The sequence below is a fragment of the Cottoperca gobio genome, chromosome 19 (genome assembly GCF_900634415.1).
Source record: "Cottoperca gobio chromosome 19, fCotGob3.1, whole genome shotgun sequence".
NCBI lineage: Eukaryota > Metazoa > Chordata > Actinopteri > Perciformes > Bovichtidae > Cottoperca > Cottoperca gobio.
Window position 1 is genome coordinate 19,913,975 of NC_041373.1, and position 15,980 is coordinate 19,929,954.

Consider the following 15,980-nt stretch of genomic DNA (forward strand, 5'->3'; position numbering starts at 1 on the left):
CTGTAGTGTGTACAACATGTATGACTCTGTTCACCTGTAGTGTGTACAACATGTATGACTCTGTTCACCTGTAGTGTGTACAACATGTATGACCCTGTTCACCTGTAGTGTGTACAACATGTATGACCCTGTTCACCTGTAGTGTGTACAACATGTATGACTCTGTTCACCTGTAGTGTGTACAACATGTATGACTCTGTTCACCTGTAGTGTGTACAACATGTATGACTCTGTTCACCTGTAGTGTGTACAACATGTATGACCCTGTTCACCTGTAGTGTGTACAACATGTATGACTCTGTTCACCTGTAGTGTGTACAACATGTATGACTCTGTTCACCTGTAGTGTGTACAACATGTATGACCCTGTTCACCTGTAGTGTGTACAACATGTATGACTCTGTTCACCTGTAGTGTGTACAACATGTATGACTCTGTTCACCTGTAGTGTGTACAACATGTATGACTCTGTTCACCTGTAGTGTGTACAACATGTATGACTCTGTTCACCTGTAGTGTGTACAACATGTATGACTCTGTTCACCTGTAGTGTGTACAACATGTATGACTCTGTTCACCTGTAGTGTGTACAACATGTATGACTCTGTTCACCTGTAGTGTGTACAACATGTATGACTCTGTTCACCTGTAGTGTGTACAACATGTATGACTCTGTTCACCTGTAGTGTGTACAACATGTTGACTCTGTTCACCTGTAGTGTGTACAACATGTATGACTCTGTTCACCTGTAGTGTGTACAACATGTATGACCCTGTTCACCTGTAGTGTGTACAACATGTATGACTCTGTTCACCTGTAGTGTGTACAACATGTATGACCTACCTGTAGTGTACACATACCTGTAGTGTGTACAACATGTATGACCCTGTTCACCTGTAGTGTGTACAACATGTATGACCCTGTTCACCTGTAGTGTGTACAACATGTATGACTCTGTTCACCTGTAGTGTGTACAACATGTATGACCCTCTGTTCACCTGTAGTGTGTACAACATGTATGACCCTGTTCACCTGTAGTGTGTACCAACATGTATGACGCTGTTCACCTGTAGTGTGTACAACATGTATGACCCTGTTCACCTGTAGTGTGGTACAACATGTATGACGCTAGTTCACCTGTAGTGTGTACAACATGTATGACTCTGTTCACCTGTAGTGTGTACAACATGTATGACGCTGTTCACCTGTAGTGTGTACAAACATGTATGACCCTGTTCACCTAACCCTTCTACAAACTGCATCGACTGTAAGTAATACACTGACTGCGGACCTCATAGACACCTGGCTGTAACACAGTATCAGCTGCGTCTTGTTTTTACTTTAGATTTTTGATGTTTTCCAGATTCTGCCGACAGTGAAACTTCCAAGATGTCCGGCCTGTGGTTGTGCTCGACTCTGCTCTACGCTGCTGCTCTTCTACAAAGCTGTGCCATATCAGCTGAGGGTATGTTATTTTGCAATAAATATACTATATGTATTTATGTGTATATTGTAAAATCATATAACTTAGCACCCTTTTGTATTCTCATCTTGTAGGGACACTGAAGTGCAACAACACAAAGGTTGCTGAAGAAGCGGGGACAATAAACACCATAAACTGTACTATTGAGTATTCCTTTGAAAAGGGCTGTACAGGTGAACGATATATCTGGAACAACACAGATGGCACAATACCTTGTGACAGCGGCTCGAGGAATTACATCTGCGAATGGGATTATCGGACTTATGTGTCATTGACCATCTCAAATATCATGGAGTCGGATAATTACAGCATTACAGTCAAGACACACTGTGGTATCCTTAAAACATCTGTTTTTATACAAGTCATCCGCAGTGAGTCCAGTGTCCTTAAGTCTATTAACAACTGTTTGTGCATCATTATCATCCATTTCTATAACTTGAAAGTGTTGTTCGTACATGTTAAGATAAGTTCTCTTTTTTTTTTCAGGTGTCGAGCCTGAAAAGCCTGAAAAGCCTGAAAAGCCTGAAAAGCTCACCGTTGTTACCGTGACCTTGGTTGTTCTCGTCACCGCCGTGGCTTTAGGCATTTTCCTGTTTAGAAAGACAATAATTAAACGAATCAAGATGGAAACGACTGAAGGAGACTTCGGTTACGCTGCAGCGTGGAGGGAAGACTTGCTGATTGTGTGACAAATACTGAAATTGTGGTTTTAGCATCTGTGTGTGTGTGTGTGTGTTTGTGTGTTTGTGTGTGTGTCGGTGTGTGTGTGTGTGTTGTTAATTTATTCCTCACCACTGCTGGCGGTGTAGTCATGGGCGGATTATGAGCCAATGGGCCCCTGGCCACGGACATGCAAAAGGCCCCACAGCATCCTCTACACAGGAACAGGAGACGCTCCCTTTGCACTTGTTCAGCCTCTTTGTAATCGTTTTGGTCTCTTTGTAGTTATAGTTTGTTTCATTTGTAGTTGTTTTGAGTCTCTTCTTTGTTGGTACGTGTGTCTTTGAGGGACTTCTTTCAATGCTCCGTGAGTATGTAGCTTTGTGCATCTTTCTACTGGAGTTCTTTGAGGTCTTTGTACAGATTGAGCCATGTAAATATATTGATTTGACTGATTTAATGCGCACATGTTTAGTCATAGTTCCCAGGCTTTGCAAACATTAGCACTTATCAGGCGGTGTACGTCTCGTGTTGGTTTATGTCATTACTGTGCTTAGTGTACGAGCTGCTCCTACTTATCATAGTCACTGCACATAATATCTGTAGTTCACCTGACATTGTGTTATAACAGCTGTTTAAGTCTCTGTAGTGCAGACTCGGTCTCTGGGTTTTGTTTCACTGCTTTTACCCGTTGATTGTATTTTCTGTGTTTTTAACTATTGCTTGCCCGGGGCCTTTCTGGTGAACAGAACTGTTATTAATATGCACTGTCCCTGTCAATTAAAGTAATAAACTTACTTTCTAGAAAAGCAATACGAAGCCTTTCATGTCACTCAATTAATTCTACAATAAAAACAAGTAAAGTGTTAAAATATTTGTTATTAATTATTTAAATAACTTATTTATTAAGTTTGCAATGTATGACCTATGTAGCCCTGAGTGTGACCCATGCCATATGTGCATAACTTGACATGACTGACATGGACTCCATGCTCTAAAGAAGTTAAGGGAACCTGTTAATGATCATGAGGAAGTGACCTTCTGTTTTAGATTATGTTGGTGTCATGATCATATGTGCCTCAACGTATGCTTGGGAGACAAGGTGTGTGTGTTCATTAAGAACTCAAATATAAGGTTCAGAGTCTCTTTGTGAGTTGGGACACTACGCGGTTGTGCTTGGAAGCAGGTAGTGTTCTCATTATTATTGTTTGTTATTGTCATTAAAATAATAATTAATCAACTATATCTGTGTCTGTGCTTTATTGATTCCTCTCTGTTTCATACCACAATGTTGTGAGCGATACATATCCACGACAACAGAACGAATCAAAAGTCGATGTGTTGTTGTATCGTGTGAGAGGAGGGATCGATGTAGGCTGGGTATACTGTAGGTTACCTCTTTACTGATGCTTTGATCTAATGCACACACACACACACACACACACACATACACACACACAGAGACTAAGAGTCACATTTCCTTTGTACACCACACTGTGGCAGTCAGCCTGTCAGTCTGGCTCTGCGTCTGTGGTGGTAGCCCGCCTGCAGCCCAGCGTGAGGGATGAAGGCCCAGTGGTGGAGCTGCGTGTTGGGCTTACTCTGCATACCTGCTGAGGTTCTGCTCAGCACCTGGACAGGTGAGTGTGTGTGACAGAGGGAAAGGAGGGAAAACTGTGTTTAATTTAAGATCCAAGACAATGAAGATATCTTGAAAGGTGAGTCATCGCTTCCTGTTTGTCAGCAGCCTCCCCCTGGTTGTGCAGTGAATGTAAAAGTAGTACAATCCGTATTGAGTCTTTAATACAACAAAGTATTTAAAAGCGTGCTTAGTTAAACGTTATTTCATCAGCAACGTGTACTTACAGCATCAAAAGTAGCAGTACTATTTCTGCAGAAAAAATACAAATAACAAATAAATACATAGATGAATAAAATAATATCACACGTACATCATAAAGATACGTTTCTTTGAATGCATTATGATGATGATGAACTGTGGTGGACGAAGTCTTCAGATACTTCTCACACTTCACGAAAGCAAAAGCACCATGAACCCAAATCTGGTTCTTCAACGCAACTAAAGTTATATTTAAATGTAATGCAACAAAAGCACAAAAACTGCTTCTGAGCTGCAGCGGAGCAGAAGAAGTGCAACGCTTCACATACAGCACTTTAATGCCACATCACATCGCATCGCATCACATCACATCGCATCACATCACATCGCATCGCATCGCATCGCATCGCATCGCATCACATCGAATCACATCACATCGCATCGCATCACATCACATCGCATCGCATCACATCACATCGCATCGCATCGCATCGCATCGCATCGCATCACATCGAATCACATCACATCGCATCGCATCGCATCGCATCACATCGAATCACATCACATCGCATCGCATCTCATCGCATCGCATCGCGTCGCATCACATCGCATCGCATCTCATCGCATCGCATCGCGTCGCATCACATCGCATCGCATCACATCACATCACATCACATCGCATCGCATCTCATCGCATCGCATCGCGTCGCATCACATCGCATCGCATCACATCACATCACATCACGTACCAGGTTATGTGTACCTTTAGATTTCGAGTCACCCCTACGGCAACAATATTAGTCCCTTGGTTCCTCCAACTTTGTATTAATTAAAAAGACTTTTCTCTAATATTATATAATATATATAATAATATTATATATATTATATAATATATATAATATTATTATATATAATATATATATTATATAATATATATAATATTATTATATATAATATATATATTATATAATATATATAATATTATTATGCACACACATTCACACACATGCACACACACACACACACACACATGCACACACATGCACACACATGCACACACACCCATGCAAACACATGCACACACATGCAAACACATGCACACACACACGCACACACATGCACACACACACATGCACACACACACATGCAAACACATGCACACACATGCACACACACACGCACACACATGCACACACACACACATGCACACACACACATGCAAACACATGCACACACACGCACACACACACACATGCACACACACACATGCAAACACATGCACACACACGCACACACATGCAAACACACACATGCACATGCACACGCACTCACACACACGCACACACATGCATTATGGAGTGAGGGGGCTGCCGTGGTCGTCAGGTGGTTTGGTGCTTTGCTAAAGGAAACCTCAGAAGAGGTTAGGAGGTAAACTTCTCCAGTCCACCAGTACTTGTATAATAAAGTCATAATTTAAATGGAAGGTGACTCGGGACCAACCCCCACACCCACAGCTGCATGAAGCAGCCTTCTTGGTGTCCATGCAGCGACAAATACGACCAAAAATAAAACTTCCAAACTTCTTTGGTGGCATTTCTTCTTTCTGTGTTTTAACAAATCTTCTTACTTTTAACTATGATGTGTAACAGCTGATTCGTTTTTGCAACAGTCCCTAATACGAGAGGGGGGAGGGGCCTGTGCATTTCAAATGTCAGCTTATCATGTTTTTTTAAGTAAAACTTCTAAAAGGTAACGAGTCCGATGAACGTAGCCGAGTGAACAACATTTCACTGAAAGTACAATTACCATCAAAATTGTTCTTAAGCTTCTTCATGGATTCCCTGAATTGATCATTAAAAATTACTTTATTTTGACAGTTTCTCAAGATCCCATGTCCCTCTGTCGGATGAGGGTCAACTCATCTGCTGAGATCAGATGCTCCACGTCTTTGTCCAACCCGATGGGTTTAACCCTGCAGAGGAGTTTTCATGGTAAACCGGACGTTGTGTACCTGGATTTGAAAAACGGAACGTTGATCAAGAACACGACAGCTCAAGAGTTTAAAGGCCGAATTCATGTAGCTGCAGACCGGCACACGGAGGAGGGCTGTGGCTTCATCTTACGGCTGTCTCTGCTGGGGCTGGAGGACACGGGCCTGTACTTCTGCAGCTGGAGCTACATGTCACACACTGTTGCAACTCGAAAAAATACCCAGCAATGGCACCGTTATTATTGTGGCAGGTGAACATCATTTATTTGAGTTATAAAAACAAAAGGCTTCGACCCTGTTCACCTGTCTCCCTTTAACGTTCTTCCTCTGCTACTTCCCCTCACAGACGGAGATCCACAGGAACAATGCAGCGACCACGTTTTGAATTTCATCTTGATTGCCTTCATTGCGACAGCTTTCGCCGTCATAGTGTTCCTCTTAATTGGAATATGGATCCGGAAATGCAAACGAGTAATTCACTTTCCTTTACAGCACCTTTCATACAAACACTCAAAGTGCTGCACGGAGAAAGATTTAAACACCACAGACAAATACAACTCAAAGAAATAGATACAATTTTGCAAGACTCAAAATTATAACAAAGAAATGTTGAAAAGAAATAAATAAAAGTCAATAAAATAAACACCAAGGATAAAAAGATAACAAATGATTAAAGCTTGAAGACTAATTATGTATTAATATATTGAGAGAGCTTGAACAAATAAAGAATAAGACAATTGGACTTGCTGTCATTATCCTGCAAAGACAACACCGTTCAAATGATTGTGTTTTTCTTTTGTGTTCTGCAGTTTACAAAGAGCTTCAGACCGGCCAGAGCTGTAAAACCACCCAGACCTGACAGGCCTCAGCACGTCTGTCCTCAACACAGTCCCTACTTAGTCACATCTGTAAATACTTTGGACTTCAGGGGCATTCTGTAACACCAACGGTACATTCAAGGGATTGATTTTGAGTCAGCAGCTTCGTCGCCCAGGAAATCTCTTTCTGTGCTTTCCATTTCCTCTATAATACACAAATTGTGTTTTGCTTGCAGAAAAGTGATTGAGCCACCACATCCTGGCTCATGTGGCGTGTACAGGTGCGCTGCGTGTGAAAAAAGCAGTTAGTTATTCTATATATGTTGCATTTATTCTGTTTCCTTTGTGTCTCATGAATAGAGTTTGATCTTTTCTGTCTGATATGTGCATTAAATCATTTTGCTGTTCCTTTGAAGAGCCTAAAAACGATTTTAACAATTCCCACAACTACATCTTCATCCTGGAACAAGACGAGAACATCTGCCTCCAAATTACATATGTTTTAGTATTGAAAGTTAACTGCACAACCGAGATGTGTGTGCACTCTTTATATAAATGGTGAAGATATTATAAGTAGATGCACCAACAGACGTATTAGGAAATATGTGTTGAATATTACATTCTTTTCTCTTTGCTTAGACCAGCAGTGTCCAAACTGAAACTTAATGGTGGGTCCAAGAGCAGAAATCTATTGTATTTTATTTCATTGTAAATGATTGTTCTAATATCACAAGTAGAATTCATTGAAAGGCATTTTGTCCGTGTGCCACTGTCTCTGCCTCTTTTTGTTTTCTCAACACACTCTCACCAAACTGACTTCCTGCCGCCATGTTCAGATTATAAAAAAATAAATCTTACATTTTTACCTCCCATAAAAAATGCATTTCTTATGATTTATATTATAATTGTATTTACTTTTCTTTTTTCATTTATTTTAATTTAGCTTTTAACTAAAAAAACATCTGATGGGCCAACGTTAGGCACTATCTTTGAAATGATTGGCTATCTTTGCAAAACTATACACACTAAACCCAAAACCTTACAGCAAACCAGCAAAATGTTATACATCTCTTGCAAAACTCTTTTAAAAATGTAGTTTATTAGCCAGTTAGTTTATTATGTGTAAAGTACACACAAACAATAGTATGAATAAGCACACGACGCACCAAATACGCACTGATAGTATTAATAAAGAAACTCTTTCTGCGTGCAGGACATATGCATTTTGCAATAGCATTTTGTCATCTAGACGTAAACACACAAACACACAGGTATCTAAAGGTGTGAAGTACACACTGACATTCATTTTGCATCCTTAGGCCGTTCTGTTTAAGAACTTTAGAAATGTATAAACATCCAATTACATCCAATTCCAATTCATCTGTTTTATGGTTGCCCATATTGTATAATATTTTGGAAAGACTTTGAGAATTATATATTCTTCAAAACAACACATGTTATTATTATCGAAGGTAAATCTATTTGATCTATTTTTTACTTTAAAAAGTGTTTTTCTGAAGAAGTCCGTCACCAACATATTCCATAATAATATTAATAATAATTATTAGTATATTTCTTTTTTATTATTTCAAATAATATGGCTGTTTGTACAATCTTATCGCAACATTTAATAAAAAGTGGACATTCTTCCTGTGGAACTTACGTACTGAATGGTGGGTGTTCCACACGGATTGTTCCAGGTGTTACACACACGGTGTAGCCTTGAAAACAGTCTGTTTTGATGATAAAACTGTAGTGATAAAGTTCATATTAAAGTATAATAGAGACACGCGTTAATGTAGTTAGTTGTTAGCTTCAGTTAGCTACTTGAGAACGCAGGAAAGATTAACGGGGTTTCTCACCGTGGCTTTTGCTCTCTGTCCAAAGCAGAGGCAGGAATGTTTAGCTGCTTATTAAAAACCTGGAAATCAACACAGTGGGTTTAACTATTTCTTGATTTTAAAGACGATGAGCGGCCATAAAATGCTGTCTTCCGGTTCTAAGTTGTGGACTTCAGGAAGAAGTTCATGGATAAGTCGACTTCATAATGGTGAGGCACAACTTAATGCTTAATGTGTAGCCGTTAATGCAACTTGCGCCAAACCCAGTTTAAAAAGTAGTCCATTATTATTTGTCTAAGTTGCTGTTCGATAATGCTACATACTTGCTTAAAAAAGATTAGACACCTTTTAATAAGGTGACTTCACTCAGTAATTCGGCATATATACCAAATGTACCAAGCATCACTTTTATCAGAAAAATGTAATATTGTACATACCAAAACTCCCAATTCATTCATTCATGTGCAGTATTAATATTTTGTACACTATCATATGTGCAATCATTTGAATCCTTTTCCTATATTGTTTTTTAACTGACTTACTTATTATATTTATTTAGTATATTATATTGTCTGTCCCTTTGCTGCTGTAACCCTGCACATTTCCCCATTGTGGGGCAAATGAAGGATGATGTCTTAATGCTTAACTTAGTCTTTCTGAAACAAGCTGTAGTGGACACTGGTAACAGGAAAAGCTTGAAAATGCACCTTGAAATGCCTTAAAAGTGCTTGAATTTGATTTTTGAAAAGGTGTAGTAAACCTGATGAAAGAGTTTACAGACATACGGTTTAAAATATTACAATATAAATATTATAAAATATCAAAACATAAATACAATTTAAAAAATGGGGGATTTATATGAAAATATATATAGAAATATACAGATAAACTGTAATTTCTTACTTTGCATAAATTAAGAATCGAAAACAAACAATCAAAACATTAAGAAACTAAATATATATTGATATACACAATTATTTCTTGCAACCTTAGTTTAGTTAAAACAAAATTGAGTGACAAGAAAAACTATTTAAAGTTAAATATAATATTTACCCAAAATAATTATGGAATTAACCTTTAATTTAATTTAAATGAAGTGAAATGTCTTAATGCATTTATCTGATCTTCTAATAAGATAAACGGTTCACCTGGAGTATTAAAGAAACCTTTATTGTCTTTTACCTTGTAATACATTTACAATGTGCTTTATTTATAATATACACGGTTTCCATATCAGGCACTTGTACTTACAAACCTGGACTATATAAACACTTTGGCTCTAATAAATAAAAGTTTACTGATCCTGCAGGTGTAACCGGGCGTGGAAAGGCTTGCAGTACAAAGGTGTGCATCGTAGGAAGCGGACCGGCAGGTTTCTACACCGCGCAGCATTTGATCAAGGTACTTCCTGTTCTGGTTATCCACGGATCGACTAATCATTACTCCACTAAGATAACATAAATGTAGTGAAGTAGAAAGTGTTATGAAATGTAAATAAAGTAATGTACTGATACATTAGATTGTAATAAATAATGTGATATTGACATATTGTTATTTAGAAAAGATTCTGGAGAAACATTTCCAACAATCACCCAATAAAGTTAACGACAGTGTAAACAGATACAAATATATTTAGTTAAATCTTTATACGATGGATATACAGATATTAAGATCCTGTTGTGTTTTACTCTCCTGCTGTTATCATTATTATGTTTATTGATGAAGATGGAAAACACTCTTCTACTGTGTAAATAAACATTAAAGTGTAAAACAAAACGTTCCTGTTTTTAGTTTCTAGAATATTCTCGTCTTTAAACTGACGGGACAAAAACCTCTGGCCCCAAATATCGTCTGCTTGTAGTTTTAACATTTCAACCTTCAAGCTCACCTTAAACACATAATCAAAGTCTAAGAAAACACACACACACACACACACACACACACACACACACACACACACACACACACACACACACACACACACACACACACACACACACACACACACACACACACACACACACACACACACACACACCCCCTTGTGTACTTAAGCTGGTGCCTTGCCGTTACTCATGCTTGCGACCACAGAGGTGAAGCAGGAAATGAGCTGCAGGGCTTTGTGTTGCTGCATTTCCACTTTAAAGCTTCGGCCTTGTTCATTGTAGAAGCTGCCACGTTGCTCTGTGATGATTTATGTTTGTGGTAATTTAAACCTTTTATTCACTTTTTCAAACCAAGACTTTTGTAAATCAGCGCACATGAAAGAGTTAAGACAAAGGAAGGACAGCACTTACTTTATTGTTACATTTCCAACAGTAATTATCTTTCACAGGTTCCATTTTTAAAGTTTAACTTGTGTATAACTTTTGTATTTAGTAAATTAGCATATTTAGCTGAGGACCTGAAATGAACCTGTCCTGATATTCTTTATATCTTTAATCGCATCAAATTCAACAGAGTTTATTGGATAACGAGACTTTGAGCTAAACCGCTAACATGGCTAAAAACAAAACGTTGAATCCTAAATGGTCTCGGCCTTATCACGTATTATCCACGTATTGTCTTTTCTTTCTGTCCAACAGGCCCGTCCAGATGTTGAGGTGGACATTTATGAGCGGCTGCCCGTCCCCTTTGGACTGGTCCGGTTCGGAGTGGCCCCTGATCATCCTGAAGTCAAGGTCCTTGATCCTAAATATATGTTAGAGAACCTTTTGTCTGCAGGATGTGTGGTACGCTGTTCATAACGCAGGGTTCATAATGCCATGAGATTGAAAGTGATCATTTACGCTCAGCTTCAGGCATGTCTGAGGCAACACTTGGCTCGTTTACACAACAAGATAATCGGTCCCATTCCTGAGAAGAACCTGTTTCTTAAAGTCGTTGCGTAGCGTGATGAAAGTTTCCCCTGTTAAAACCTGACAAACTGTCGAGCGTGTGTAAAATTCCCTGGCACGTATAATGGAAAAGAACAAACGGTCACTTCTTAGTGTAAACAAAGAAGATATTTAAAGCGAACACGTGGGAGTGTGTGACCACATGAGGTGATGCAATACGGAAACAATCAAAACAAGCTCTGTGAGGAAGGAGTGCATGGAGAGATGATGCGCTTCATAGTATAATATGAAACATTTCCATGTTTTATGTTTTGTTAAGTCTCATCTGGTCTCCTGTATGCCGTTGCATCCCCTTTGAGCAAATTCACTTTTTGTCCAGTTTTTCACTTTTTACATCTTGGTGCTTTTTAACTCTATATTTGACGTTAGCCTTTAGCTCGTAGCCGCTGCGCCCAGTGTCCACTGGTAGAACTCTGATTTTTAACGTGAAACTGCTTTATTCAGTGTTTGTACTTGTTTTAATCACTAAGTATGTTTGTTTTGTGGAGGAGGAGATCTCTGTGGATAATTCAGGCTCTCGGTGAAAACCTCCTACATGTCTGGATTTTAAGTTATCAGAGCAACAACCTGAGCTAACATTACTGTCCCAGAAAAGTGCTTAAGTTCACATTTGGCATTTAGATAGAGAGCCAGTATTTATTACTAGCAGTCGCACATCACAAACATGGTTTCTACGTTTCCTAAGACTCATAATGTTTTTACGTTTTCAGCAGCAAAGTAACTTTGTCTGTTTGTCCTATTTTCGTAAACGCGATGTGTGAAGAACGCCTGCTGGGTGTTTCTTCAAACGTCCTCTTGGACTCGGAGTTTGCTGGTCAAAGGTCATCACATGTTTGGACAGACATGGCCGTTAACTGCAACTTGACTCATTTTAGGTTTAATAATTGTGATCTTTTTCTCCTCAGAACGTCATCAACACTTTCACACAGACAGCCAAACACTCACGCTGTAGTTTCTTTGGAAATGTGAATGTGGGGAAGGATGTGAGCGTCGCAGAGCTGCAGGAGGCTTACCATGCAGTCGTACTGGTGAGAACATGACAGAAACATCACGTCTGCGCAGTGGAATCGCCTTTAAGAAGAAGTGTTCTCAAGATGTGTGCATCAGCATCCTTTTGCATTGTTTGTAGAGTTACGGTGCAGAGGGGAACAGGAGTATGGGAGTACCGGGAGAAGACTTGGCCGGTGTGTACGCTGCTAAAGACTTTGTGGGCTGGTACAACGGGCTGCCCAGCTGCAGAGAGGTTTTCCTTGTTCATCCCTCTTTCCTCCTTTTTAAACTTTAGCAAGCCTCCCAAGTCATTTTGCAGGATTTTGTTGTAAAATTAGCAATCTCACTACTAAATATCTGCACTTTAATGGTGCGTTCACACGGACACGTATTTTCGTGAGTTGAAAAATCTGCATGACGCTCGTATAATAATAATAATAATAATAATAATAGTATATATAAATATATAGTAATAATAAAGTCGCTGCTGTATTTTTGCCCAAATGACATATTTTGAGTGTTGATGGAGCTACAATATTAGCTTAGCCCTGATCGAACCAAACTCCATTCAGAAAACAAGCATTTTAAAAGTTGTTTGCGTGTCGTCTTGCGGTCAGACCTGACAAAGCATTAAGTCAGACTTTTTAATAATCGGCATCACTATGTACTTATTTTGGCTTCCTTTTGATACGTTTATTGCAATTAAATCTGTTAATTTTGTGTTCATACCGCTGTAGTAAACAAGATTAATTCAGCTGACGTGTGACTTTCTAGAGACCGTGAACACAGCCCGGTGAACTTCACTGAGCTGTGTGCCGCCGGTTGATGTTTGTGATTGGTTCGGCCGTGGTTGATGAAGGTAAAATCACAAATGATGCCGCGGTTAAGCTCCGTGTGAACGCACCATGAGACTTTTTATTATTATTAGGCATTTAAGATTCAATAAAATCATAACATGTATCTTAAAATGTAATTTTATTGACATGAAACTTTTTTACAACACAATAAAAAGCAAATGAATTTGAACAGTAAAACTAGGACCGACTTCCTTTCTACTTCCTAATTTCAGTTTCTCTCTAATATCTTTTCCACTCAGCTGAGTCCAGACCTCAGCTGTGAAACCGCCGTCATTCTGGGACAAGGCAACGTGGCCTTGGATGTAGCAAGAGTCCTGTTGTCCCCCATTGACTTCTTAAAGGCGAGTAATCCTTGGTTATTTAAAATAGTGTTTCATGTTGTTCACATAGTCAAAGGTTTGTACAGATTCTGGATCTGTCTTTGTATCACTCCATAAATCACTAAATCCTGTCAACACACAGAACTCTGTGCATCTCCTGCATGTAGTGAGTGTAGCGTGTATAACATGAGCTGTGAGTGACATGTGAACAAAGCCCTCTGCACAAAGCTTCAGAATATAGAGAGGAATGAAAGTGGAAAGTTTGGTGTATGTAAGTGCTACTGAAGTGGAGACTTCTGCTGAAGAGTGTGAGAAAAAGCTCCTTTAGAGAAAAGCTCCTTTAAAGATATGTATTGTAACATTCATACATGTTGTACACACTACAGGTGAACAGAGTCATACATGTTGTACACACTACAGGTGAACAGAGTCATACATGTTGTACACACTACAGGTGAACAGGGTCATACATGTTGTACACACTACAGGTGAACAGAGTCATACATGTTGTACACACTACAGGTGAACAGAGTCATACATGTTGTACACACTACAGGTGAACAGGGTCATACATGTTGTACACACTACAGGTGAACAGAGTCATACATGTTGTACACACTACAGGTGAACAGAGTCATACATGTTGTACACACTACAGGTGAACAGAGTCATACATGTTGTACACACTACAGGTGAACAGGGTCATACATGTTGTACACACTACAGGTGAACAGGGTCATACATGTTGTACACACTACAGGTGAACAGAGTCATACATGTTGTACACACTACAGGTGAACAGGGTCATACATGTTGTACACACTACAGGTGAACAGGGTCATACATGTTGTACACACTACAGGTGAACAGAGTCATACATGTTGTACACACTACAGGTGAACAGAGTCATACATGTTGTACACACTACAGGTGAACAGAGTCATACATGTTGTACACACTACAGGTGAACAGAGTCATACATGTTGTACACACTACAGGTGAACAGAGTCATACATGTTGTACACACTACAGGTGAACAGAGTCATACATGTTGTACACACTACAGGTGAACAGAGTCATACATGTTGTACACACTACAGGTGAACAGAGTCATACATGTTGTACACACTACAGGTGAACAGACATGTTGTACACACTACAGGTGAACAGGGTCAAACATGTAACTAACAGATATCATGAAGCTTCCCCACTTCATGACTCACATCAACACAGTTTATATTCACAAGTGTTTAATATGTACATGAGGCGTTATGTAATGTAGCTGTGGAGAGTTTACATCTACACACACAGTTACACACACACACTCTCATGTTCTCATGCTTCCTCTCGTCTGAAGAAGACGAGTTGTGATGTTATAGTTCTGTTTTATCTAACACACCTTTCTCATTATTACTCTCATATATGTATATATATGTCATATGTATTTACAAATATATAAGCAAATTAAAACATACAAACAAAATAATAAATTAGATTAAATAACAAAAGAGGAATAAAACCGGTTGGGTGTGTCGGGAACAGACTGAAATAAATAAAGGCGACTTGGCGACAGTGCAGGGAAAGTATCGCTTTCAATAAGCACCTTTTTAGCAATGCAGTTTCTAGGAGGGAGAATGTTGTTGCTGAAAAGGAAACTGTTGTGTTTCTGCAGAACACTGACATCAGCCAGCCGGCCCTGGAGGCGCTGGCTGGGAGCCAGGTCCGCAGGGTGCTGGTTGTCGGTAGGAGAGGACCCACGCAGGTCGCTTGCACAATCAAGGTGTGTATCAAAAGAGAAAGAACAAAGAAGTGTTTCTGGTATTGACCTTTTAAAAGCAAGACAAACATTTCCACTGTCATTGTGTTGCTTTACTACCTCACGCTTTAATTCAGCCGTCATTAAACCACGACTTCCTGGTTCAGCTGACTCCACCGTACGCTTCAGTCTTCAGTTTACTTTTAATCTGAATATTATTAAGTTATGTAGCATCACTGTCATGTATTTATTATTTAATTAAAACTCACCTGGAAGAAAATATGAACGCTTTTAGTCAGAATAAGTGCATTTGATGGTAAACTTCAGCCTCTTGTGGCCGACATGAGTTTCACAGATGATTGTTTTTAAAGATTTTCCTGACTGGGAACTGAAGCCGTTATCTACGGTGTCTTCAAAGCCACCAGACTCCTTTTGACAAAAACAGTAATTTCAGCTCTCAGAACGAGGAGCTGCTGCTCTCCCGCTGCCTCGATCCAGTTTAGTTTGTGTTATTGTGCGACTGAATC

General features: G+C 39.3%; 2 protein-coding genes across 4 annotated transcripts in view; both read left to right on the top strand.

The window, feature by feature from the left end:
* Positions 1-3,590: 3,590 nt before the first annotated feature.
* Positions 3,591-7,564, top strand: LOC115024717 (uncharacterized). Of its 2 annotated transcripts, none has more exons than XM_029456507.1 (4): positions 3,591-3,784; positions 5,862-6,225; positions 6,321-6,445; positions 6,784-7,564. In XM_029456507.1, the coding sequence occupies exons 1-4, from the start codon at positions 3,709-3,711 to the stop codon at positions 6,831-6,833; spliced, it is 615 nt and encodes a 204-aa protein (XP_029312367.1). In that variant the 5' UTR covers positions 3,591-3,708; the 3' UTR covers positions 6,834-7,564. The 2 variants fall into 2 exon arrangements, with proteins under 2 accessions (XP_029312367.1, XP_029312368.1); XM_029456508.1 differs by having other exon boundaries at positions 3,592-3,862.
* A 909-nt stretch (positions 7,565-8,473) lies between these two features.
* fdxr (ferredoxin reductase) overlaps positions 8,474-15,980 on the top strand; it is a 12,784-nt gene continuing 5,277 nt past the window's right edge. Inside the window, exons 1-7 of one of the 2 annotated variants that reach the window (XM_029457138.1) lie at positions 8,474-8,842; positions 9,943-10,034; positions 11,219-11,314; positions 12,436-12,558; positions 12,660-12,773; positions 13,617-13,718; positions 15,370-15,477. In XM_029457138.1, the coding sequence (XP_029312998.1) occupies positions 8,761-8,842; positions 9,943-10,034; positions 11,219-11,314; positions 12,436-12,558; positions 12,660-12,773; positions 13,617-13,718; positions 15,370-15,477 (717 nt within the window). In that variant the 5' untranslated portion in view covers positions 8,474-8,760. The remainder of the gene's footprint in view (positions 8,843-9,942; positions 10,035-11,218; positions 11,315-12,435; positions 12,559-12,659; positions 12,774-13,616; positions 13,719-15,369; positions 15,478-15,980) is intronic. The other variant, XM_029457139.1, reaches the window with a different exon arrangement.

Excerpts from the sequence above, each read along its gene's own strand:
- LOC115024717 (XM_029456507.1), top strand. The coding sequence starts at position 3,709 with ATGAAGGCCCAGTGGTGGAGCTGCGTGTTGGGCTTACTCTGCATACCT. Across the intron at positions 3,785-5,861 it reads TCTGCTCAGCACCTGGACAG|TTTCTCAAGATCCCATGTCC; the intron begins GTGAGTGTGTGT and ends TTATTTTGACAG. Across the intron at positions 6,446-6,783 it reads GGATCCGGAAATGCAAACGA|TTTACAAAGAGCTTCAGACC; the intron begins GTAATTCACTTT and ends TGTGTTCTGCAG.